Source organism: Coregonus lavaretus (assembly GCF_964263955.1).
Source record: "Coregonus lavaretus genome assembly, chromosome: 3".
Lineage (NCBI taxonomy): Eukaryota > Metazoa > Chordata > Actinopteri > Salmoniformes > Salmonidae > Coregonus > Coregonus lavaretus.
This window is the reverse complement of record NC_139990.1, coordinates 26,371,318-26,397,790: the sequence shown is the minus strand read 5'-3', so window position 1 is coordinate 26,397,790 and position 26,473 is coordinate 26,371,318. Positions and strand designations below refer to the sequence as shown.

The window sequence follows — 26,473 nt, the reverse complement described above, 5'->3', positions numbered from 1 at the left end:
AAGGGGACAGAAAGTCCCAAAAGCAGATGTCCCAAAAGGAAACAGTAGAAATGAAAAATAAGAAACATTTCGGAAAAGGGGAAATGTCTACCACACAGGCAAAGCAAATACAAAATTTGCTTTGGCACACATGCACGCACGCGTGCACGTGCACACACACACAAACACACACAAACAAACACACCATGTAGACACTTATATGCAGTAATCATAACACTAATAAAATAAATCTTCCAAATTTGGTTTGTTCTTAAACCTGGAATCCTTAATGGTGAAACTGCCACATCCGTTTGAGATATTATAACAACAAAGAAGTTATTGCAAACAACGAACACTGTTTTTCCCTTCGAACTTGCATGCTCGATAGAACAGCAGAATATGTACTGCAATTATTTTTTTCATGTTGCGAGATGCTCGTCACCTGTGCTTCGTCAACAAAACAAAACAATAACAATGGTGGTGGTGGGGCGGACAGTGACACCGTTTTCCCCTACTGCGGAATCCATCTTTAAGGATGAGGCATAATAAACCCAACATGTTACACACATATCTAACGCAAATGGAATTTTCCAGCTGTGAGTCATTGTGATGGGAATAGAATGGGCTACATTTACCAATACACTTGTGTCCACGATTCTGTGATACCAAAAAACATTGACTTTATGAGTATCTAAGAAACAAGTGCTTGCTACTACTTGAGGAAATGTCTGCATTGTATTGTGTACAACTGTTATTGTGTACATTAGTAGTGTGCAATTCTAATGTGACTGCATAGGAGCTGGTTTGGAACAAATTAACATAATCTCAGCAATTAGTATACATTCTAATAGCAAAGTTCAAATGACGGTTGCTGGGTGCTCGTTGAAAAGATTAACGTGGGTGTCCTTATAAACATTTTAGAGCACCTCCAAGACTAGGACCTGACGGAGATCCACTCCTGGTTGGAAATGTTGTGTATTTACTAGCCTAATTCAAGGTATGCTGGGTTGTGAGGGTATGTGAGGGTTAGGGTCCTACTTAATTTCCCCACAAGTGTTTCATTGCAGACCACTAGCCGTATGTATCAAGCCTCACAGATTAGAAGTGCTGATCTAGGATCAGGTCCCCCCTGTCCATGTAATCTTATTGATTACGATAAAAAAGGAAAAACTGATCCTAGATGAGCAGTCCTACTCTGAAACGCTTGATATGGGGGGCCCCTGATCATTAGTGCTGGTATTTTGCCAGGTCTCCGTTTCGAAAGAAGTCTTCTGACCTCAATGGGACTTCCTGGTTAAGTAAAATAAAAACTACTAGCACAGGTGGTGCTGTACCCACCCTTGGCTCGGTGGTCCTCCTCCTTGGGGCACTGCCCCCCTTCCCACCACCTCCTCTTCAAGATCTCCAGCCTGTTGTTCTCTGCCAGCTGTAACACCCCCAGAGTGATCTCCTCTTTAAACGGTGAGCCTGAGGAAGAGGGGGAGGAGGGAGAGAGATAGAGGGTTGGGGAGAGAAAGAGAGAGAGGGCGGGAGGGAGGGAGAGAGAGGGAGAGTTACAGAGAGAGGGAGGAAAGGAGAGAGGGAGAGAGAGAAACAGACAGACAAGGAAGGAGGGAGTGAAGGATTGAAAGAGAGAGAGAGAACAATATTACTGTATTGTTAATTGTGTTTACTATTCATTGTGTATCACCATGTCCTCATTATTGATTTAACTTCCTGTGTCCTTGCTTGGCAATAAAAGATAGTGACTTATCGTGCCAATAAAGTTCATTGAATTGAATCGAATCAAGATGGAGCGAGGAAGCAAGAGAGGATTGGGAATAGAGAGGGCTTAACAAAGAGGTAGAGAATGTGGTGATGGAGAAAGAAAATGAGGGGGGGGGGGGGGGGGGGTGAGTGAGCGAGAGGGAGAGAGACAGAGAGAAATGTATAATTGGGGCTCTGCACTACATGTGAGCCAACTGTAACCTTAGAGGTTGGCATCCATGCTGTTGTGCCAATGCAACAAAGACCAATTATACATGTAAGTCAGAGGTCGTAAGGTAGGCCAACCAGACATATTGTTAATATGCAGTAATAGGCTAAGCTGGGGTGGAACCTGGAGAAATCACTCTCTGAACCCCACAGATGGATCTCCGCTAACAAAGCTAACTAAATGTTAAATGTCAAAATGTTCCTCCTGAGATTTTCACTTTGGGACCTCTGTTCCCAAGCGTTCCACCCCAATTCCAACCCCGGCTAATAGGGAAAGCGAAAGAGCTCACACATAGCTGGAGTCATGTAAAGACATATTTCCTAAAAAAACAAGGAACCAAGTCTGTCCATGAGTCTGTTGTTGAGAACCACCTGCTTGTGTAACATCAAGGTTGCTGAGGAACAAGCAACCGTAGCCATGGCGACAGGCTTTTTATTGAAAATGTGGGTGATGAGACCTTTGGGCTGGAAGGCAATGTAAAGGCATGTTGAGGAAAGAAAGAGGAAACATGTATCCCTAGTCAGTCCTTGAGGGAAATGTGATACTGTATCTCTGAGGCCTACTTTGATGTTTTGAAATTCAGTGAAGTCTTGGGAGACATTTTTTTTTTTTGCGATTGGAATTGTTTGATGATGGATTAGGGGATTTAACAGATGAAAGAGATAGTGGATATGGTGGGAGGCTAAAACAGAGTGACCTGTATGGTCATTTGTCCCGAGGCTGTAATATGTAGTTAGGAATCAATCTGAACCATGTGGGTTTGATGTTAAAGTGGGCCTCCAGCAAGAATATGCAAGTTTACATTTATTTTGATCTTGAAAATAAAATGAGAGAGAGGTGTAATAACATGATACGTTAGATGTAATTACACCAAATAAGACTAAAGCTCTTGGTGGTTAAGGTCTACAACCGTAACCCTTGGTGTCCAGCATGCCTCCTACCCCATCCTTCTCTCCTTCCCTCATTCTCCCCCTCCCCCCGACCACACTCCCTCTCCACTCACCCAGGGGCATGCCGATGCCGTAGCCCTTGGTGTCGAGCAGACCTCCTATTTGGGTGAGGTTACAGTTGAGGCGGCGGTGGTACTCGTTCATGGTGCTCTCCAGCAGGAAGGCATATTTAGAGTTGACCACACGGGCGATGCCCTCCTCCGTGCTTTTCACAAACACACTGGGCTGCTTGGAATGCATGTAGTTCCACATACGCTGGTATGTCTGGTAGCGCGAGTTCTGTTTATGAGTGTGTTGAAGGTTGTCATGGCAAGAAAATAAGGGTTTAGAACTTTTTGTGATACCCTGTGATACAAACACATGTACCCCCACCAAATACACATTAACCCCCATCCTTCCTGTACCTCTATCTATCTATCTATCTATCTCTCTCTCTCTCTCTCTCTCTCTCTCTCTCTCTCTCTCTCTCTCTCTCTCTCTCTCTCTCTCTCTCTCTCTCTCTCTCTCTCTCTCTCTCTCTCTCTCTCTCTCTCTCTCTCTCTCTCTCTCTCTCTCTCTCTCTCTCGCTCTCGCTCTCTCTCTCGCTCTCTCTCTCGCTCGCTCGCTCTCTCTCGCTCTCTCTCGCTCTCTCTCTCACCCCTGAACCAGTGGCATACCGCAGTGTCGTTGGGCCCCTCGCAACGTCTGAGCAATTAGCAGTTTTATAGCTAATCTCATGCTATTTTACACATTTTGCCATGAGGCTGTGAGATAATGTTGCAATCCCCACCATGAAGAAGGTCATGGTGGAGCCTCCTTGGATGGTGCCATACTGGATGTTTGTTTGGTCAGCCAGGTCGTCAGGCGACTCGATGGGCACCTCCATCCTCTGGACGGTCAGGAAGGCTGCCAGGTTGGCCGTATAGGAGGAGATGATGATTAGAGTGAACGCCCACCTGGGAGGGAGGGACAGAGGACAGGCATATTATCACAAGTTACATTATGGCAAAGTTAAGCCTAGGCTACTCCTGGACTAAAAAAGCAACCTATATGATCTTAGTTGTTAGTCCAGAATAGGGTGGCAGAATTATGGTAACTTTCCCAAAATTCCCAGATTTTCCAAAAATCCTGGTTGCATTTCCTGCTTTTTCACTCCTTATTCCCACCTGATTCTTGAAATCTTCCACCCAGGATTTTTGAAAAACCTGGGAAACGTGAGTAAGTTATCAGAACCCTTCATCTTTGTCCAGAAATAGGCTTAATCTTTGTCCAGTAGACCGTCCCATTGTATTACACCTCAAAGTTTTGTTCTTGTTCTGAATTCTTGTGAAGGTCAAAATGACAAATCGTTGAACTCTTTCCATTCACAGAGTGCTGCTGCACTGATCTAATGAAACGTTTGTTGATTGTCTGAGCATCTACATAATTATCAAAAAAAGTAACTTATTGTACTACTTTACCCTTTAGGTTGAACACAGTTTTATTCTGAACAGCGCATTGCAGTATCAAGACAATTCAGAGTCAACGGAGCTAACTAACTAGAGTAAGAAGTGGATGAGGTTGGGTGTAATACTGCAGCATAAGATAATTCCCATCACCGTATGACTGCCATCTGGCTGATCTGATGAACAGTAGCTTTGGGAGAAGAGTAAAGTGGAGGAGGGAAGGAGGAAGGAATACAGAGATTGATACTGTAGCTAGACACACACACACGTCCCAAACCCCCCCTCCCACACACCCCATACACACTCACCAGACCCCGGAGACGCAGCGTGTGGACAGGGCGCGGGGCATGATCTCAGAGCCCTGCTGCATGAAGCCTCCAACGGGGAACCACAGGCTGTTGCCCAGGGTGTACTGGTTCTCCAGCATGTCCTTTCGCCCTATCAGACACGGGTGGGGGTTGTACCACTCATACGGACTCAGCCTGGGAGGTGGACAGAGAGAGAGGTGGACTATGAGCTTTAGTCTTCAACATATGATTTACACATACTAGCATCATGTCTTAATGAGTGAAAAAGGATCTTCAAAATTGCATTTCACTTCTCTCTATTAGATAAGTAGATGAGGGAAAGAAGACTTAGAGCCACATGTATAACCTGGTCCCATATCTAGCCAACAGATATAGGACCACCAGGCTGCTCTAGCTAGTGTATGCAAGTTGAGGTGTCCCCCAGCCCACTAGGTGGGGTAGTTAGCTACCTGGCGGCTAGGAAGAGCACACAGCTGACAGCCAGGTAGGCCAGCAGCATGAAGAGCCACACGGCCGGCGAGAACGGGTCCAGGAAGGAGAAATAACCGGGCTTCCGTCCCTGATTGGAGGACGAGGACAAAGCTTGTGTTAATGGAGATCAATACTGGACGGTTCAGATTTCAAACACAATGGGGCAGAGTATTAGCATTGATTGCATTACAGACTGGGCAATGTGAGTACAAGGTCGAATTCATTAGGACACAACAGAGCAAAAGGTTTTGCAACAGAAAATGAAAACAAGTTGTTTCAGTCCATTTTCTTCCATTTGGTACCTAATGAATACGACCCAGGACAGCTTGAGTAATTACATTGATAATGGAATATATTACACTACAGAGTAATGTGGTTTGTTTGTTTGTTTGTTGTCCATAAATTATAATTGCTTTTTGGATGAATCCGGTTGGGTGACACTTTATTTTAATGTCTGCTTATAAAATGCTTATAATCATCATTACATAGTTTGAATACATGCATATTTATGACTTGTATATGATTACGTGTCCTCATAAGAAATTATTTATACATGTACTGTACCCACCAATGGTACTAAATATATCCTCATCTGATAGACAGTTTACTAATGCTTAACAAACCATTTATAATGATCTATAAACAGTTTATAGGCACACAAATAAAGTGTTACCCGAGGTAGTAACAACTAAGCCATATACGGAACAATGTACAAAACAGTGCATTTTCTACTGCAGCCCTGGTCCAGCTTGAGGCTTTCCATGGACTTCTGTGTCATACTGGGGAAATTGCTTTTTCATAGCTAACACTGACACTAAGGACATGGGAAGAGCAGTGACAACTCCCACAGTGGAAAAGCACCAACATAGTACAGCACACATAATCTGTACTTAATGACAGTGCCTTACCATTAGTGGTAAATCATAACTAAATGGACTGGTCTCTGTGGTCATCTTACCAAATGGACTCTGTACAGGATGCTGATGCCCAGAGACATGAACGGTTTGGAGAAATCTATAACCTTCTCCCTCTCTGAGGTGATGGTGAACCCAGCTACCGCCAAGTCTGCTTTCTGTAGTAGAGAGGGAGGGTCGGAGATGGATAGGGCGGGGGGGGGGGTAGAGAGAAAGAGAGAGAGGTAAAGAGAGAGAAGGGAGAGAGAGAGAAAAGACAGAAAGAGAAAAATATAGAGGGAGACAGATTTAAGACAGAGGGGAGTGGAAGAAAGAGGAAGAGAGAGCAGAGAGATAAAAAAAAAAAGGATGTCAATTGGGGTTATCGAGGAGGACTTGAAAGCAGTCTTGACATATAGGAGAGCAGGAGGGGAATAGTCTTCCAGAGGGAGGTCGAGAGGAAGGAGAGGGCCGGGAAACACCATAGAGGACACAGTCATCATAGAGTGCATGGCTGATCCAACAAAAACAAGACACCAGACACCTCTCAGTTTCTTAATTACAGCTTAATTGATTAACGAGGACAGACTCATTAATGAGTTTCACCCACTTTCATCTTGCCGTACCAGAAGAGAGGGAGAGAAGGGGGTGGGTTAGTGTGTTATTTAATGAAGTGTTTAGGCAATGTTAGTTTTTGTGTGTGTGTGTGCTTATTGCATTAGTATGCATATTAAAAAATCTAGTGAGTGTGTGTTTTCATGGAATTTACATAACTTTGTGTGTGTGAGGGCTCACTCTGCATATCCATTTGTGTGTGTCTCTCCGTGTGTGCCACAAAGAGTGTGTTCACTCCACATGAATGCAGGTGTGTGTGCACTTACAGTGTATACACTCTTAGAGAAAAAGGTGCTATCTAGAACCTAAACCTAAAGGTGCTATCTAGAACCTAAACCTAAAGGTGCTATCTAGAACCTAAACCTTAAGGTGCTATCTAGAACCATTTGAAGAACCATTGTTGGTTACATGTTGAACCCTTTTGGTTCCAAGGAGAACCATTTTGGGTTCCATGTAGAACCCTTTCCACATACACTATATGACCAAAAGCATGTGGACACCTGCTCATCGAACATCTCATCCCAAAATGATGGGCATTAATATTGAGTTGGTCCCTGTTTGGCTGCTATAACTGCCTCCACTCTTCTAGGAAGGCTTTCCACTAAATGTTGGAACATTGCTGCGGGGACTTGCTTCCATTCAGCCACAAGAGCATTAGTGAGGTCGGGCACGCGCTGATGTTGGGCAATTAGGCCTGGCTCGCAGTCGGCGTTCCAACTCATCTCAAAGGTGTTCAATGGGGTTGAGGTCAGGGCTCTGTGCAGGCCAATCAAGTTCTTCCACACCGATCTCGGCTGAGCCGTTGTTGCTCCTAGAAGTTTCTACTTCACAATAACAGCACTTACAGTTGAACGGGGAAGCTCTAGCAGGGAAGAAATTTGACGAACTGACTTGTTGGAAAGGTGGCATCCTATGACGCTGCCACGGTCATTCTACTGGCAGTTTTGTCTATGGAGATTGCATGGCTGATTTTATACACCTGTCAGCAATGGGTGTGGCTGAAATCGCTGAATCCACTAACTTGAAGGGGTTTCCACATACTTTTGTATATATTGTGTATGTGGTAAAAGCTGTGTCTAGGGTTGCAAAACTTTGGGGAAATTAACAGAATTTTGTGACACCAGCTCTTTATCCATAAGTTCTTACCACTGAGAGCTACAGGTTAACCCGACGATTAGCAGACTTTGATTGATATGCATAACTTCACACCCCTTTGATTAGTGGTTACCAACCATGGTCCTAGAGAGCTTAGCAGGTTTTTGTTCAATCACAGCACTAACACCTGATTCAATTAATCAAATAATCATCACACTTTAGATTAATTGTATCATGTTTTGTAGTGCAGAGCTGGGGCAAAGCCTGCACATCCCTATTGCTCTCCAAGACCAAGGTTTTTAGCCAGGCTTCTCGTTAGTTATCATGGCGATTACCTTAGGCTGCCTTTGACTGATTGACGACCCACCCTATCGACCCACTTTTACAGCCAGTCGTCTAGACGGTGTGCGTATGTGTGTGTACATGCGTGTGAGTGTAGGCATGTGTGTGCTTTTTGAAATGTAACCTTTATTTAATTAGGCAAGTCAGTTTAGAACAAATACTTATTTACAATGACGGCTTACCCTATTGATGAGCTCTCCCACCATGCCTGTCCAGGATCCATTTGGTTCAGGCGCTCCGTACAGTCCGTCATCCACCAGCTTGATCCTGAAGGAGAACTTCAACATGTCCGACAGCTCTCTTAACATGTCCACACAGAAACCCTGGTACCGGTCGTTTCCTTGCAGCTCCTGGTAGTTGGACTTGCGCATCACGTACGGGTTCTCCTGCAATAGAAGGAAAGCAAAAGGTCATTCAAGAGCTATAATTCAAAGAAGGTGAAGGCATTTACCGAAACTATTTTTTTTATTTTTTTTATATACTCACACTGACTTTGCTAATAGACACTTATTAAGGAAAACATTTGCTTACTATGGCTGTGAGATGCGTTTTTCTCTCTTAGCTAGCTTAAGATGAATGCACTAACTGTAAGTCGCTCTGGATAAGAACGTGTGCTAAGTGACAAAAATGTTAATCTATATGCAGGGACGGCTTGTTCAATAGGGCGATATGGGCGACGCACTGCCAAACGGGAAAAGGAAGGGATTTTTTTTCTAATCAATTATATCACGGCAACAGCAGTTATCAGTGTTCACGTCTGATCTGCCAGCCACTAAATGTCAAATCAGGCTAAAGTCGTGCTTCAAATGGCCCCGCCCGTTTTTGGGGCGATTTCAGTCAAGTTGAAAATCGCCCAGAAGTCTCTCATAGCCTGTCATGTAAAATCTATTTTTTTCACATTTCAAAGCTTTCAATACATTCTCTATGGGTGTCTGTGGGCTTGCACTTACGCGCTTTCGTCATACGTGACGTAACGTTGAACGTAACTAAGACAATGGCGGCTACCAGCGTCTCTGTTGCGACCTGCAGTGCGGCGTTATTTTATGTTTTTAATTTGTAGACTTAGTTTACAAACATTCTGCCAACCATGGATTTCCAGTGGTTGGTTTTGGACTGATCTTGTTGATCGTGTACATACCCGCTACGAACGGACTAAATAATGAAAACGCTGCTGGCAGCTGAATCCCAATACAGCTGGGAGACTTGGCTGGATGAGTCCCGGACAGAGAAGTGGAGCCGGCCACCTTCACCCTGGTCAGAGCGGACCGCGATCCTGGTAAGAGAGCGACTCTGTACCCCGACATTGAACTGCTTTCTGTGTCATTGCGACCTTACTATCAATTCAATTCAATTTAAGGGCTTTATTGGCATGGGAAACGTGTGTTAACATTGCCAAAGCAAGGGAAGTAGATAGTAAACAAAAGTGAAATAAACAATAAATATTAACAGTAAACATTACACTCAGAAGTTTCAAAAGAATAAAGACATTTCAAATGTCATATTATGTATATATACAGTGTTGTTACAATGTGCAAATAGTTAAAGTACAAATGGGAAAATAAATAAACATAAATATGGGTTGTATTTACAATGGTGTTTGTTCTTCACTGGTTGCCCTTTTCTTGTGGCAACAGGTCACAAATCTTGCAGCTGTGATGGCACACTGTGGTTTTTCACCCAGTAGATAAGGGAGTTTATCAAAATTGGGTTTGTTTTCGAATTCTTTGTGGATCGCTGTAATCTGAGGGAAATATGTGTCTCTAATATGGTCATACATTTGGCAGGAGGTTAGGAAGTGCAGCTCAGTTTCCACCTCATTTTGTGGGCAGTGTGCACATAGCCTGTCTTCTCTTGAGAGCCAGGTCTGCCTACGGCGGCCTTTCTCAATAGCAAGGCTATGGTCACTGAGTCTGTACATAGTCAAAGCTTTCCTTAAGTTTGGGTCAGTCACAGTGGTCAGGTATTCTGCCACTGTGTACTCTCTGTTTAGGGCCAAATAGCATTCTAGTTTGCTCTGTTTTTTTGTTTGTTCTTTCCAATGTGTCAAGTAATTCTCTTTTTGTTTTCTCATGATTTGGTTGGGTCTAATTGTGTTGTTGTTGTTGTTGTTGTTGTTGTTGTTGTTGTTGTCCTGGGGCTGTGTGGGGTCTGTTTGTGTTTGTGAACAGAGGCCCAGGACAAGCTTACTTAGGGGACTCTTCTCCAAGTTCATCTCTCTGTAGGTGATGGCTTTGTTATGGAAGGTTTGGGAATCGCTTCCTTTTAAGTGGTTACTATCTGCCCCGTGAGTTCCCCCAATTGTTTGTTACCGTTGTGTACTGTTGATAATCACAAGTTTACTGGAGAACTGAGACCAAGTAGAGACTTTGGACAGGGTGGATATGGTATAATAAAGGCAGTTTATTCAGAGGTAAAGATATCTGGAATCGCGTGCACGGACTCGTGCACGTGTGTAGGTCACCTAAATCATCAGAAAAATTGCCCCTCCTGAGAATTTTTTCAGGAGCCGCCACTGTCTATATGTAATATATATTTTTTATGTAAACATCCTACCAACAGTTGCTGAATATTTCTTCATCATAATTCAAATAAGGAACAGTGTATTGAAGCATTTACTAAGGGCTGAATCTTTACTTGGAATGCGTGCACATACCTGCATTTACATATATTGTAATTTCTTGCATAGAGGTCACTGGCGAAATGATTTGTCATTAAGTGGCTATATGTGACTTATTAGTCATGAATGAGATTAACATCTACTTAGCACTGACTTGATGAGGTGTATAGAACTGATATTACAAGTTACTGTACAATAAAATGATTAGTGTACCCCTGACTGACTCCTTTTTTTGTTCTTGGTAAATGAAATTAATCTTGAACACTTGAGAAATGTTGTTTGACCCAAAATGGCCAACAGAAAACCAACAGTTTCACATTCTACCAATGCAAATGTGCAAAACCACTACGTTTTTACCAATATGGTGGTGACGATGAGCGTCTTGTTAGCCAGCGTCTCCGACACGTTGATGTCCAGAGACGTGGAGTTCATCGCCAACGTGTTGTTAGAGTACCAGATCCCGATCTGAACACAGGGATGACAAAGGAAAGAGAGATGGATAGAGAATAGGGTTAAACCCATGATCAATGTTTATGTCTTAGTCAATATGCATCTAACTCCAGTGCTTGTGAAATAAACTCCTAAATAGAGCCATTCACCCCCGACCCCCCCCCCATGACCCAGTGACATTTGAACCCATGACCGCTTCACCTCTTTATGACCCCCACGGTGCTTCTCCAGGATCCTCAGGGTGTAGTTTGTCCTCTGGCCTTTGCTGTTGAACTCCACCCTGCCGGTCAACCCATCATACTCCACCTGAGAGAGAGAGAGAGAGAGAGAGACAGAGAGAGAGAGAGAGAGAGAGAGAGAGAGAGAGAGAGAGAGAGAGAGAGAGAGAGAGAGAGAGAGAGAGAGAGAGAGAGAGAGAGAGAGAGAGAGAGAGAGAGAGAGAGAGAGAGAGAGAGAGAGAGAGAGAGAGAGAGAGAGAGAGAGAGAGAGAGAGAGAGAGAGAGAGAGAGAGAGAGAGAGAGAGAAAAACATACATTTATTATTTCAAGTGGCAAGAGAAAGAGAGCGGAAAATAGAGAGAGGCGGGAGGGACAGAGGAACAGAGAGAAAGAGAGAGGTAAAGATTCAGCCCATACAAACAGACAGGCTATAGCTAGGCTTGGCCGCAGTATATTAGATGGCTGACAGTGGCGAGAGAGACAGAGAGATGTATGGCTAAAACAATAGGCATGCAGAGAGACGGAATGTGCGGCGTGGAGAGAGACTCAGGATGAATTACACCCTAAAAGAGAGGAAGAAGGAGAGATGCCCAAACGAGGAACAACAGAGTGGGGGATGGAGAGGGGAGAAAGGGGGAGAGGAGTGGAACCACTGCCAAAGAGAGTGTAGGAATGATGGAATGATGCGCGGAGAGCGAGAAAACATTGTCTGAGATGGAGAGAGATGAGGGGAGAAACAGATGGGGGGAAGTTAAGAAGTGGCAGACTCCGATAGGAGAGGAGGAATGAAGGAGGAGGAGAGGATGGAGAGAAAATAGAGAAAATAGAGAAACTACGCTGCCCAGCAGAGTGCAACAATGACGATAGGAAGAATACCATCAACACCACAATACACACCAACAACCCTAACAACAATAACAGCAACAACACCCACAAAACAAGAGCAGTAGTGGCATCAACATGGCATCAACCGAAAGTCCCAACGGTGACAGGAAGGTTATAAGACAGTGCTTCAAGCACTAACGTATAAGTGGAGCTGTGCTATTCACTAGTTAGTCTACTGGTAGGGTTGGGGTCAATTCCAATCCAACTCAGTAAATTGCTCAATAATTCAGGATTCACTTCATGAACTGAAAAGTTCAGTCACTTTTATTTCATGAGCTGAAATGCCATTCATCCCGAAAATTGACTGAATTTAAATGGATTTGTCCCGCAACCCTTGTTTCTTCTGTAGTTCAGGACCAAAGGCAGCCATGTTTCAGCTAAGCATGGAATCTACTGGTACCTGACTGTTCTGTATTCAACTACATTACATTGCTGCCTTGGCAGGAGAACGAGTTGGCTAAGGGGACAACTGCATCAATAGCTAGCCAAGCTGGTTGGGACAGTGTTCAGTAACAGGTGGATGTACCATGCCATATTGCATATTTCAACTAAGTGCTGGACCTGTAGTAGCCCTTTCCTGCAGTCAAATGACTGCAGAAAATCTGGTGTTTCTATGTCAAACAGTTTTGTTATATTTCAGTCTTCTGTGAAGTATATCATGTGTAATATTGGAATGCAAACTCAAAATTGAATACATTTGAACTCTATATCTGACATGGTACAGGTGTCTTATTTTTTGTAAGCACATAACCATGAGGTGTATACTTTTCTTTCAAAGTAGATTTGTTTAAGACTACCAAGGGACACTCTACCCTGATTTAGCCCACTGCAGTAAAAGGTTAAACAATGTTACATTGTTGCTGGGGCAAGACAGCAATTAGTTGGCTTATGTGCAGGTGGCACAACTGGCTAGTTGAGACACACAGGTGAACTAACGGTTTCTGCAGTCAACAACATTACATCGTCGCCTTGGCAAATTAATCAGTTGGCTAATACAAAATGGGCTAGTTGGGACAGCATTGGGACAGCGTTGGGACAGCATTGGGACAGCATTGGGACAGCATTGGGACAGCATTGTGTAAAGAGAGAGCAGGTGTTGGTACCATGCGCAGGTAGTTCATCAGGCTAGTGCCGTGCTGCCAGATCTGAGGAGTGCTGCAGCTGAGCGGCTTCACTCCAATCTCCTGACTCCGGTTGAGCTCACGCACCGCCCCCACCACCACATGCACAGCATCAAACATGAGAGCCGACGAGAGCTGTGGGAGAGAGAGAGGGAAGGGGAGGAGGGAGGGAGGGAGGGAGGGAGGGAGGGAGGGAATAGTTGATACAAATGTTCAGAGAGAGAATAAGAAAGACGTAGGGAGGGAGGGAAGGAAAGAGAGAGATGGAGAGAGGCACAATGGTAGAGAGAGAGCGAGAGAGAAAGATGAGAGAGGCAGGCATAAATATACAGAGAGGGAGAAAGAAAGACAAAAAGAAACGTTGAGGTAGAAGTAACGTTACTCAATCAAGGTGACACTGTGGTCTGTGCCAAAGCTGTGTGATTCAATCAAACCTTAAAGGGATACTTTAGGATTTTGGCAATGAGGCCCGTTATCTACCTTCCCAGAGTCAGATGAACTCGTGGATACCATTTTTGTCTAGTATGAAGGAAGTTAGAGGTAGTTTCGCGAGCCAATGCTAACTAGCATTAGCACAATGACTGGAAGTCTATGGGTATCTGCTAGCATGCTGGCAGCTCCCAATAGAATACCCATAGACTTCCAGTCATTGCGCAACTTCCTTCAAACTGCACACAGAGACATAAAAATGGTATCCACGAGTTCATCCGACTCTGGGAAAGTAGATAAAGGGCCTCATTGCCAAAATCCCGAAGTATCCCTTTAAAAATGAATGACAACTGGTCAGGCATCAGCCAACCTGGCAGAGTGTGAATCACGCCGATTGTGAGTGACAGCATGACAATGTGTGTACTTCGACTGGCAGTTTGACCGTGTAAAAAGGAATAGTGATAAAGTCTGTGTATCAGAGGAGGCTGGTGGGAGGAGCTATAGGAGGATGGCTGGATTGGAATAAATGGAACGGAGTCAAACATGTGGTTTCCATATGTTTGATGGGTTTGATACTGTTCCATTTATTCCATTCCAGCCATTACAATGAGCCCGTCCTCCTATAGCTCCTCCCACCAGCCTCCTCTGTTGTGTATGACCTAGAAATGTATGAGTAAATGTGTGGCATTGCACGTACGAGTAAGTGTATGAGTGAGAATGTATGAGGGAATGTGAAATTGGATGTCATTATACTGTTATAGTTAAGTAATAAGGCCTGAGGGGGAGTGGTATATGGCCAATAAACCACAGCTAAGGGCTGTTCTTAGGCACGGTGCAAATTGTAAACTGTGTGGTTCGAGCCCTGAACGCTGATTGGCTGACAGCTGTGGTATATCAAACCGTATACCACGGGTATGACAAAACATTTATTTTTACTGCTCTAATTACGTTGGTAACCAGTTTATAATAGCAATAAGGCACCTCTGGGGTTTGTGGGATATGGCTAATATACCACGGCTAAGTGCTGTATCCAGGCATTCCGCGTTGCGTCGTGCATAAGAACAGCCCTTAGCCGTGGTATATTGGCCATATACCACACCCCCTCGGGCCTTATTGCTTAAATATATAATACTATATCAGTACAAGTTATCATAGTCGAGAGTATACGGGTAACAGCACGTGGGTAACTTAGCAGTAGAGAGTACACAATAAAAAACTTGGCTGACAGTATATGAGTAAGTTACTGTAGCAGTATATGAGTAAGTTACTGTAGCAGTATATGAGTGACAGCAGTAACAGTATGTGACAGTGTATGAGAAAAACTATGAGTAATAAGTATATGAGTGTTAGTAAATAATTAGTATACGAGTGACAGTAAGACTATTTAAACAGTATATGACTGTTTGCAGAAGATATGAGTTATAGTATATGATAGTATATGAGTACGGTATATGAAAGAGAGTGAGTATGAGTATCAGTTTTAGTAACAGTAATAGTGTATGAGTACAACCACATAGAAGGTGTCAGGTTCTCACCGCTGGGCCGGGGTAAGGGCTGAGGTCACAGCCCTCCCTCCAGGACAGGTTGAGACTCCTGATGAACTCCAGGTAGAAGGGATGGCTGCTGTTGAGCATGGAGAAACCCACGATGTTGGACAGGTCATCCACCACGTCGTCCAATTGTAGCAGGGGAAAGTCCTGATTGACACAAGAGGGAGGGAGGAGCTTGGGAGTGAACATTCTGAGAGAGCTAGCTAAACCATACAGGTGGGCAAAATGTTTTCCCCCTCCCCAGTGATGTACACTACCAGTCAAAAGTTTGGACACACCTACTCATTCAAGGGTTTTTCTTTATTTTTACTATTTTCTACATTGTAGAATAATAGTGAAGACATCAAAACTATGAAATAACACATACGGAATCATGTAGTAACCAAAAAAGTGTTAAACAAATCAAAATATATTTGATATTTGAGATTCTTCAAATAGCCACCCTTTGCCTTGATGACAGCTTTGCACACTCTTGGCATTCTCTTAACCAGCTTCATGAGATAGTCACCTGGAATGCATTTAAATTAACAGGTGTGCCTTCTTAAAAGTTAATTTGTGGAATTTCTTTCCTTCTTAATGCATTTGAGCAAATCAGTTGTGTTGTGACAAGGTAGCGGGGGTATACAGAAGATAGCCCTATTTGGTACAAGACCAAGTCCATATTATGGCAAGAACAGCTCAAATAAGTAGAGAAACGACAGTCCATCATTACTTTAAGACATGAAGGTCGGTCAATACGGAAAATGTCAAGAACTTTGAACGTTTCTTCAAGTGCAGTCGCAAAAACCATCAAGCGCTATGATGAAACTGGCTCTCATGAGGACCGCCACAGGAATGGAAGACCCAGAGTTATCTCTGCTGCAGAGGATAAGCTCATTAGAGTTACCAGCCTCAGAAATTTCAGCCCAAATAAAAGTAACAGACACATCTCAACATCAACTGTTCAAAGGAGACTGAGTGAATCAGGTCTTCATGGTCGAATTGCTGCAAAGAAACCACTCCTAAAAGACACCAATAAGAAGAAGAGACTTGCTTGGGCCAAGAAACATGAGCAATGGACATTATACCGGTGGAAATCTGTCCTTTGGTCTGGTCTCCAAATTGGAGATTTTTGGATCCAACCGCCTTGTCTTTGTGAGACGCGGTGTGGGTGAACGGATGATCTCGGCCTGTGTATTTCCCACAGTAAAGCAAGGAGGAGGAGGTGTTATGGTGTGGGGGTGCTTTGCTGATGACACTGTTGGTGATTTATTTAGAATTCAAGGTACACTTAACCAGCATGGCTACCACAGCATTCTGCAGTGATATGCCATCCCATCTGGTTTGGGCTTAGTGGGACTATCATTTGTTTTTCAACAGGACAATGACCCAACACACCTCCATAACTTTTGATTTCTTTAACACTTTTTTGGTTACTACATGATTCCATATGTGTTATTTCATAGTTTTGACGTCTTCACTATTACTCTACAATGTAGGAAATAGTAAAAATAAAGAAAAACCCTGGAATGAGAAGGTGTGTCCAAACTTTTGACTGGTACTGTATATTAAATGATTGTTCGACAGTGAGGTATGAGATAGCAGTGTGGAATAGGGGTAGAAGAGGGTAGTAAGTAAGTACATCTTTCTTCTTTTTGAAATACAGTATATTTGAAATATGGCTCTGAAAAAGTGAATTGCAGTTGGACAGCAGTAGTAACAGTGTACCACAGCGTCTCACAATAGCTGTATACTGTAAGGCCACAGTGTAGCAGTACGATATAGGACCATGGTACAATATAGGGACAGCGTTTTGGTACCGGGAGGCAGGACACAAATGGTTCTAGTTCCAGACAGTAGAGTGGCGTGCCATTCAGCTATGAAAATGAAAGGGTCATGATTTAAAGATTTCTGGTCCCTCTCTAATGTTCAGGGAACTGCCGTTTCTCCCTTGGGGGTGTGAGGCGTGCGCCCTTGTAAGTACCACAGTAAAAATTCCCTGCACTGTAGACGGGACGGGATAAGATGTAGAAAATATTATTAGCTATGTAAGTCACCTCGCACAAGGGCATGCGCTGAGCAGGGAAATAATGATGACAAACTGTGCACTCCCATCATGCATTTCAGATGAGATCCGCCGCGATAGCCGTCCATAGGCCAAGCAGAGAGGATTGTGGGTAGGGTACGGAGCGGGAGGGGTGGAGAATTTAGATTGGTATGCTCTTACCATGGTGGTGAGGATGTACTTGTAAAACGCTGATGTCATCCCCAGTTCTGATGCCTGAGGGGTGGAAAAGGAGAGAGGGGGGCATTGTAACAGTGCTGATACACTGAACTGTACTGCACTGTGGGTGATGCAGTAACTTTATCATATGGCATTCAGATAAGAAGTTTATTAGCTTTATACACATGAGCAGGTGTTTAACATGTACAATTTTGACCTAAAAGTGCATATCTGCTATTTTGACAGTTGATTACACGTGCATACACATAACATACATGAACACTACATCTAGCATTTACATAGTTTACGGTACTGGTAGTGCCACCAGTAGACTACAGAATAGAATAATACATCATTTAAAAGCATACATATATCATGTGCCTTCTGGACGCAATATAGAGTAGGATAAATGGTACTATGTTTTATATTGCAGAGAATGACATTGAGCTGGGCAAGGCAAACCTACATAAGGATCTCATAACACATGAATAATTCATACATAGCAGATTCAGATTCATAAGCAGTGCTTAAGCATTTCTTGAATTTAATACATTCTCATGTCAACACCTTCAAGTAGATTAATTGTGTCATGGTAACATCACTATAATACAATTATCAACTTGACATAAGCATTTATGGAATGTTTATGTACTGCTTACAAATGTGTTATATATGAGTTATACATGTTACATAATTTTTTTAAAAGATTTTAAACTATAATATATAATACATGTCATTTAGAAGGACTTATATCCAAAGCGACTTACAGTCATGCGTGCATATATTTTACGAATGGTTGGTCCCGGGAATCGAACCCACTATGCTGGCATTGCAAGCGCCTTGCTCTATCACCTGAGATACAGAGGACCACACTGTTGTTAGTTGTCTTTGTGACTGGTGAGGGTCCTGACCTTTCTGAGGATGAGGTAGGAGATGGAAGCATTGGCGTCGATGATGATAGTGGCCACTTTGTCATCTCTGATCTCCTTCAGCAGGGGGGTGGGGTCCAGGCTTTCGTCCAGCATCCTAATGGACAGTGTTTCCCGGGAGATCAAGAAGCGCCGCACCAGCTCCTCCAATCGCAGCAGGCCTATGGGGTGGAGGCAGAGCACGTCAGAGGCTTAATGAAACACATACTTTGTGATACCTCAACCAAACATTACAGAGCACTGTATTGCTATTTCAAAATACATTTTGATTACTGCTACCGGAAAAAAACGTTATATTTTGCTCTATTTCTCTGTCCCCCCGTCACTTTATATTATGTTGTGGAGTAACTTTAAAACTACTTTGGTAACCAGAAGGTCACATTCTCTGTAAACCAGTATGTTTAATCAGATATTCAGGTGAGGTGTGTAACAAAGGTATAATTTGAGTTAGGAGGATTTCTGAATGTGTTAAATTGTTTCACTTTTTCCTTAAATTAATGAGGAGGACCATCCTCCTCTTCCTCCCTGGACAAGCCTCCTATGGAAGTACATGTCCACCTTTACTTCCTACCCCTTTTTATAACATTTAGTGACCAGTGAGTTACTCTATCCAAAAACTAGTAAAATCACATGCAAATAAATGTATGCATTCACTAACTGTAAGTTGCTCTGGATAAGAGCGTCTGCTAAATGACTAAAATGTAAATGTAATGACCTTGATAATGGCAACAATAAACTCTCCATAGGGTGACTGGAATTTAACTGGGCCTTGAACAGGGACCAGAGAAACCAATACAGTGGCAATGTAGCCGACTGGAGAAAAAAAAACTAGAAAAACCAAGAGAAGAGAAAAAACATAAACAATTTTGCTTAATAACATTACTCAGAGCACAGACCAGACCAGCCAAGTAGAAAACAGTGGGATCGATAAAGAGGGAGGGTGGCGTGGACTGTAAAAAGATGCATTCAGCGCACCCGACCTTGGCCCAGACCTGAGCAGTCGAATAGAGCAGCAGCTCATAAATGGAAGGCATAATCCACTCTGGAGGGGAACTGGGCTAATCCACCACCTGGACTGACTGGGCGGCTGCACTCTGTGTGCAGGGGACCCTGGAATGCAGGAGGACTGATGGGAGGGTGATAGAGGGATGTACGAATGGCTCCAGGCTACTGGAATACTCTTGTACAGTTCAAGGTCTTTGTTGAACTTGGATTATTTCAAGAGTGGAGCATCAGACCAATGCAAAATGATACACTCTACTACTCAGCTGAAGCTTCAGGGTCATCGGCTGTACGTTGACAAGTCTAAAGCGTCAAAACATATACACAATACATAAACCTCAACGGATAGCTATGCACTACTTTAACCTACTTGGCTAAATAAAGGATTATGTGAGCATGGAGGCAGCAGGTAGCCTAGCGGTTAAAAGTGTTGGGCCAGTAACCGAAAGGTCACTGGTTAGAATTCCCGAGTCGACTAGGTGAACATGCTATCGATCTGCCCTTGAGCAAGGCACTTAACCATAATTGCTCATGTTAGTCGCTCTGGATAAGACACATAAAGCAACGCAGGGCATCTCATATGACAACATATACAATGTATCATTCCTTATACACTCTCCACACTCAGCCTTGGCACAGGTGTAACAATAGGCAAGGTCTAGAAGCATAAGACAAACGCAGTATCGAACACCCTGCACTCACACTCAACATTCGCTCAGATCAAACCGTAGAGAGTTGATGTATGGAGGTAAATTTGGGTGTCCCCATAGGAGAAACCTTTTTGGTTCCAGGTAGAACCCTTTTTGGTTCCATGTAGAAATTCTGTGGAAAGGGTTCTACACGGAACCCAAAAGGGTTCTACCTGGAACCAAAAGGCTTCTACGTGGAACCAAAAATGGTTCTACCTGGAACCAAAAAGGGTTCTTCAAAGGGTTCTCCCATGGGGACAGCCAAATAACCATTTTAGGTTCTAGCTAGCACCTTTTTTTCTAAGAGTGTACGTAGGGAAGTATCGTAGTATGGAAGTATACAAGTAGGGAAGTATAGGAACATGCATGCAGTATCAGATACCCTGAGGCATACACTCACACTCTGCCTTGGCGCATATGAGGCTGGCGGTGGGATAGCTGAAGGAGCGGAGGATGGCCCCTATAGCCAGGCTCAGGTCCTCGTTGCTGGGGTAGAGGCTGACCGAGGCGAAGCGGAGGTATGGGAGTTTGGGCGTCTCCTCCGGGCCTATCTTCACATGAGGGATCTGAGACAGCAGACAACATAAGGCGTTATAAATGCACTTTTAGGCATTATGAATCGGTCATGGGAAGTGTTCATAATTGTTTATATGAGTATGTTATAAAGGATGGACATGTATGATAATAATGGATTATTATTATCATACATGTGTATACTATAATAAGCAAAGGAGTAAAGGAAGGGAGAGGAAGGGGTTGGGTGGTAAATTAAAGGCCCAGTGCAGTCAAAATTATGTTTTCCCTGTGTTTTGTATCATATTGTACAACAGCTGATGAAACTAACACTGTAAAAGTGTGAAAACATTTGATCAGGGATATTTCCTGATAGTTGCTAGTTGAAAATACAATCTACACAGGACCTTCTAATCAGCAGGTTTTGCATGGGTGGAGTTTTGGCTTGCCTGGTGACATCACCAGGCAGTATAAGTTCATATAGACCAATAACAAAGAGAGTTTCAAACCTCTGCCAATAACAGCTAGTTTTCAGATTACATATCTCTCCCCCTCCCCCTCGTCACTCAGACCACTCCCAGACAGTCCTAGCAAAATTCTTGCTTGAGAAATCGTTTTGCTAAAAAGCTATTTTTGTTTATTGTTGACCATTTTAATGTAAAACTATTACAGTAACGTAATTATTTGATATTGAGATAAAAAAAAACGGCTGCATTGGGCCTTTAAGCGTTCAAGCTTTTACCCTGGACAGTATTATCATGCTCTGTCCATAACATTGACATATTCAACCCAATTGAAGTGCAACAAAACAAAAGGTGTTTTTATACTGGTATTTCATCCATAGACAACTCCAAGGTAAACAGGCTACGTTTTTTCACATTTGCATTTTCTCCCTATAGCGAGATTTTATCCCTGTTTGACTTAATCTGGCTAAGGGCCAGGTCTGAAATGTTTCGCCCCTGGGATGAATTGCTGTTTGCCCCGTACTGAAATAAAGTCTAATGTGAAAATGCCTGAAGAGATTTCCATTGGTAGATGATTGACAGCATACATGGATTATATTATTATCCGTCCCGTTGCAGATTTAGATGACGAGAGATCGTAATCTAAACATGGAATAAGACTGATTCATTATCATTGCTAGTGAAAGAAGCAGTATTAACCAGGTCAAATCTCTGCATGACCGAAGTGTGACCATGCAGGTTCAAACTGAATGAACCACAGTTAACTCATTACAGAGTTCACTGAACTATGACCGAGCGAGAGAGATCAGAGAGGACATTTCCTAGAGCGATGTTGGCTGTGTCCCAACATGAACTGTTTCCACATCTCCTCTTCCTAACATCCACTGACCTGAAAGGACTTATAACATATGCCATTTAGCAGGGGCTTTTATCCAAAGCAATTTATAGCAGTGCTACATAGAGTCACTGGTCAGTTTATTAAGTACACCAACCGTTCATGAAAATGGATCACTCCTACAGACAGTGAGTCACGTGGCCGTGGCTTGCTATATAAAGCAGGCAGACAGGTATCCAGGCATTCAGTTACTGTTTGATTGAACGTTAGAATGGGCAGAACGAGTGACAAAGGCGACTTTGAGCGTGATATGATCGTCTGTGCCAGGCACGACAGATCCAGTATCTGAGAGACGGCCGCTCTCCTGGGCTTTTCACGTAAGACAGTGTCTAGCGTTTACCAAGAATGGTGCGATAAAAAAAAAACCCAGTCAGGGGCAGTGCTGTGGGTGAAAACAGCCTGTTGATGAGAGAGGTCGAAGGAGAATGGCAAGAATCGTGCAAGCTAACAGGCGGGCCACAAACAGACAAATAACGGCGCAGTGCAACAGTGGTGTGCAGAATGGCATCTTGGAACGCACAACTCGTCGATCCATGTCACAGATGGGCAGTTGCAGCATACGACCACACTGGGTTCCACTCCTTTCAGCTAAAAACAAGAAGAAGCGGCTCCAGTGGGCAAGCAATCACCAACACTGGACAATTGAGGAGTGGAAAAACATTGCCTAGAACATGACAGCGTGTTCAGTTTACTTGAGTGGCCTGCGCAGTCCCCAGACCTCAACCCAATAGACCATCTTTTGGATGAGATGGAACGGGTTGTTCACAGCATTAATGTACCGCCGTCCAATCTGCAGCAACTGTGTGATGCCATCGCGTCAGCATGGACCAACATCCATGTGTAACGTTTCCAACACCTTGTAGAATGCCCCAAAGAATTCAGGCTGTTCTGGAGGCAAAGGGGGGTCCGACCCGGTACTAGATGGGTGTACCTAATAAACTCAAATCCAGTCCTTTCAATGATCGGTAATCATCCAGTAAGCAGACAAGTAGTGGAGTAGTGGTTTATGGGACTAAGGGGATACAGTATGAGTAGCAGTGTGAATGTGGTTTAGAGGACATAGCTAGCTCACCTCCTTCTCCCCACAGATGTGACTGACAGTTGACCCTGACGCGGGACTGGAGGCGGGGCCAATCACAGAGACCACCCCCTTCGGCAATATCTGACACACTGAGACAGAGGGGAGAGCGAGAGAGAGAGAGAGAGAGAGAGAGAGAGAGAGAGAGAGAGAGAGAGAGAGAGAGAGAGAGAAGGGTGAGAGAAGGGTGAGGGAGAGAGAGAGAAGGGTGAGGGAGAGAGAGAGATAGAGAGAGAGAGAGAGAGAGAAGGGTGAGAGAGAGAGAGAGAGAGAGAGAGAGAGAGAGAGAGAGAGAGAGAGAGAGAGAAGGGTGAGAGAGAGCGAGAGAAGGGTGAGAGAGAGAGAGCGAGAGAAAGAAAGAAAGAAAGAAAGAGAGAAAAAGAGAGAGAGAGAGAAAGAGAGAGAGAGGGAGCGAGAGAGAGAGAGAGAGTGAGAGAGCGAGAGAGAGAGAAGGGTGGGGGAGAGAGAGAGAAGGGTGAGGGAGAGAGAGAGAGAGAGAGAAGGGTGAGAGAGAGAGAGAGAGAGAGAGAGAGAGAGAGAGAGAGAGAGAGAAGGGTGAGAGAGGGAGAGCGAGAGAAAGAAAGAAAGAAAGAAAGAAAGAAAGAAAGAAAGAAAGAAAGAAAGAAAGAAAGAAAGAAAGAAAGAAAGAAAGAAAGAAAGAAAGAAAGAAAGAAAAGAGGAGACAGGTGGGAGTGAGAGAGGGGGGAATTAGTAAGGAGAGAGAATTTGCCAGCAAGACGGAAGCGTCAATGTCTTGGACGAGGTCCAGTTCTGTCTCTGTCCTGTTCTTGGATGATATATCAAATTAAGAGTCAATGCCGGACACTTTTGATTAATTGTAGCCATAACGGCAATCTGAATCCACACTCTGTCTATTGGAGATTAGGGTTATTATTCTGTCCAGAAAAACCTGTACAGCTCTCCCAGATCCGAGACAGATCAGCAATGTGTGTGTGTGTGTATCAGTGGAGGCTGCTGAGGGGAGGACGGCTCATAATAATGGCTGGAATGGAGCGAATGGAATGACATCAAACCATGTGTTTGATGTATTTGATACCATTCCACTCATTCCGCTCCAGCCATTACCACGAGCCCTTCCCCCTCCAATTAAGGTGCCACCAACCTCCTGTGGTGTGTATGGCCTCCTGTAGCTCAATTGGCTTGCAACGCCAGGGTTGTGGGTTCGATTCCCACGGGGGGGCAGTAGAAAAATGTATGCACTCACTAACTGTAAGTTGCTCTGGATAAGAGCGTCTGCTAAATGACTAAAATGTAAAAAAGATGTGTGTGTGTGTGTGTGTTTTCACGTGAATACTTGCAGATCACTCACTGCTTTAGGAGCAACTGTTAACACCCACTACCATATTGCCTCCTTTGTGATGGTGGGAGTACAAAAATCTATAACGTGAAAAATAATGATCTCGCACACACACACCTAGCTTACTCGGTCGATTTGTCCTTCTCCAAGACAATAACTTCTGTCAGTGGTACACTGTACTGTGTGAGTGTATGTCGGTGTAACTCATGTGATGAGTAACCTTGCCTGGGATCAGAAGACTTGCATTAGCTCCTCTGAGATAATGCCTTGTCTTTAGCTCAGAGGGCTAACACAGTCTTGTGGCACTCAGGAGATATTGGTTTGAACCCATTCTGTCAAATTTGTATGAGTAAAGTGTCTATCCAGATGTAGTTGACAGTAAGTGGAACATTGGCATTAGCTCAGCGGGCTAACACATGATTGCGGTACCCAGGATTTGACCTGGGTTTGAAACCCGTCAGTCACATTTGATTGAATTAAATGTATATCCAGCTCAATTTAGAAAATAATGGTTTATACTGATCATGCTCACTGGTATCGGTGGTCTCGTACTGTGAGTCCTTCTGCAGCTCGAAGATGTCCACCTCCACCCGGGCTCTGGAAGAGCCCTCAAAGATACTGTTAATGTTCTCCCTGGCCAGGGCCAGTGCTAGCCGCTCCCCTCGCCCACACACCGACTGGTCGTCCAAAATGGCCGCTGGGGGGATAAATAGAATGATAGAAAGATAGACGAGAAGATAAAGGAGCATGAAAAACCAGACCCGGGGGCAGATGGATTCAAATGTTGTGTTTTGTCATTCCTTTCAAAATAAGTTTATCTGATCTATGTTCCAATAAGGCTGACCTTTTGACTAACATTCAACCCATCTGCGAAATGGATGCTAGGGGTGAGTCACAGAGAATCACACAGACTAGAGACATTTTCAAGGAAAGGTTATTCAGGGGGAAAAGTGGACGACCTGTCATCTGACATTTAGGATGATCACTGAATAATGATCACATCGGTGAAGTCAGCGAGATGTACATAACCAAATGAGTTAATCAATTAGTGGATGAACCTATTGACACAGCCAATCCTTATGGTAACGACCCTTGTTTACATTACAATTACTGAGGAATGAGGCATTCTCTGATCCAAGCCTTAGCTTCCTGATCTTAAATTAGCCTACAGTATGTGTATCCATGGAGACATTTATAGACTATTTTACTGTGAACTGTACTGCACTACAGCTTCCTGATCTGTATTGTTTTGTGGTACGTATGGTGAACTAAAATCCCATTCATCAAAATGGCAAGTCAATAACCACAAACAGTGGGTAAAGACACTGAGGAGTAGATGGCCTTGTCAGCCATGACAGTGTGATCCCAACGCACACATTCGGTCGTCACTAGTTACCACAGCCACAGAGTCATAAACCCCGCCTATTTCTACAATTTATCTTCTTAAAATTTGATTTTAAACCTAACCCTAATCTTAACCACGATGCTAACCTTATGCCTAACCTTAACCTTAAATTAAGACCAAATACCTACTTTTAGTTTTCATGCAATTTTATAATATACCCAACTTTGACTTTGTGACTGTGGTAACTAGCGGAAACCCACCCATTCTGACAGAGGAGAGCGCGGGAGCCTGGGTGAATGAGAGCGGGGCCATGGTCAGCAACAGCAAGAGGAAGTAAATCGACAGCAGCAGTGCTGGCAGAGCCGGCATCTTCCACTACTCCTCATGGAGAACTGTCTTCTGTCTGCCTGGTCCACCACCTGCTGGACGGTAGGACTCATTATAACATAATATACAACTATATGACATAATATATGGCTACAGCTAAATTACATAATACACACCTGACTAGGGGAGAATCTCAACTGCATACTCCTGGCATCCTCTCTCCTCGCCTCCTTCTTAAAACCCATTGGATGAGAAAGCCAGAGGTCCCTCCCCTCTGACCTTCTACTCCAATGGGTTTTAAGGAGGTGAGGAGAGAGGACGTGAGGAGAGTGCAATTGAGATTCTCCCTAGGACTTCATGTATATATTTCAGAGGTAAGGAGGCAGCA

General features: G+C 43.8%; 1 protein-coding gene across 2 annotated transcripts in view; it reads right to left on the bottom strand.

The window, feature by feature from the left end:
• LOC311122849 (glutamate receptor ionotropic, kainate 5-like) overlaps nt 1-26,172 on the bottom strand; it is a gene marked incomplete at its 3' end in the record, with an annotated part of 29,122 nt that extends 2,950 nt beyond the window's left edge. For both annotated transcript variants that reach the window (XM_084158110.1, XM_084158111.1), the window contains exons 1-17: nt 26,019-26,172; nt 24,946-25,110; nt 23,090-23,187; nt 20,546-20,711; nt 18,437-18,615; nt 17,529-17,582; nt 15,308-15,469; nt 13,326-13,478; nt 11,321-11,425; nt 11,027-11,134; nt 8,235-8,438; nt 6,066-6,179; nt 5,086-5,195; nt 4,637-4,810; nt 3,674-3,839; nt 2,958-3,183; nt 1,318-1,446 (exon numbers count right to left, since the gene is read on the bottom strand). In XM_084158110.1, coding sequence (XP_084014236.1) covers nt 1,318-1,446; nt 2,958-3,183; nt 3,674-3,839; nt 4,637-4,810; nt 5,086-5,195; nt 6,066-6,179; nt 8,235-8,438; nt 11,027-11,134; nt 11,321-11,425; nt 13,326-13,478; nt 15,308-15,469; nt 17,529-17,582; nt 18,437-18,615; nt 20,546-20,711; nt 23,090-23,187; nt 24,946-25,110; nt 26,019-26,127 — 2,422 coding nt within the window. In that variant the 5' untranslated portion in view covers nt 26,128-26,172. The remainder of the gene's footprint in view (nt 1-1,317; nt 1,447-2,957; nt 3,184-3,673; nt 3,840-4,636; nt 4,811-5,085; nt 5,196-6,065; nt 6,180-8,234; nt 8,439-11,026; nt 11,135-11,320; nt 11,426-13,325; nt 13,479-15,307; nt 15,470-17,528; nt 17,583-18,436; nt 18,616-20,545; nt 20,712-23,089; nt 23,188-24,945; nt 25,111-26,018) is intronic.
• Nucleotides 26,173-26,473: the final 301 nt, after the last annotated feature.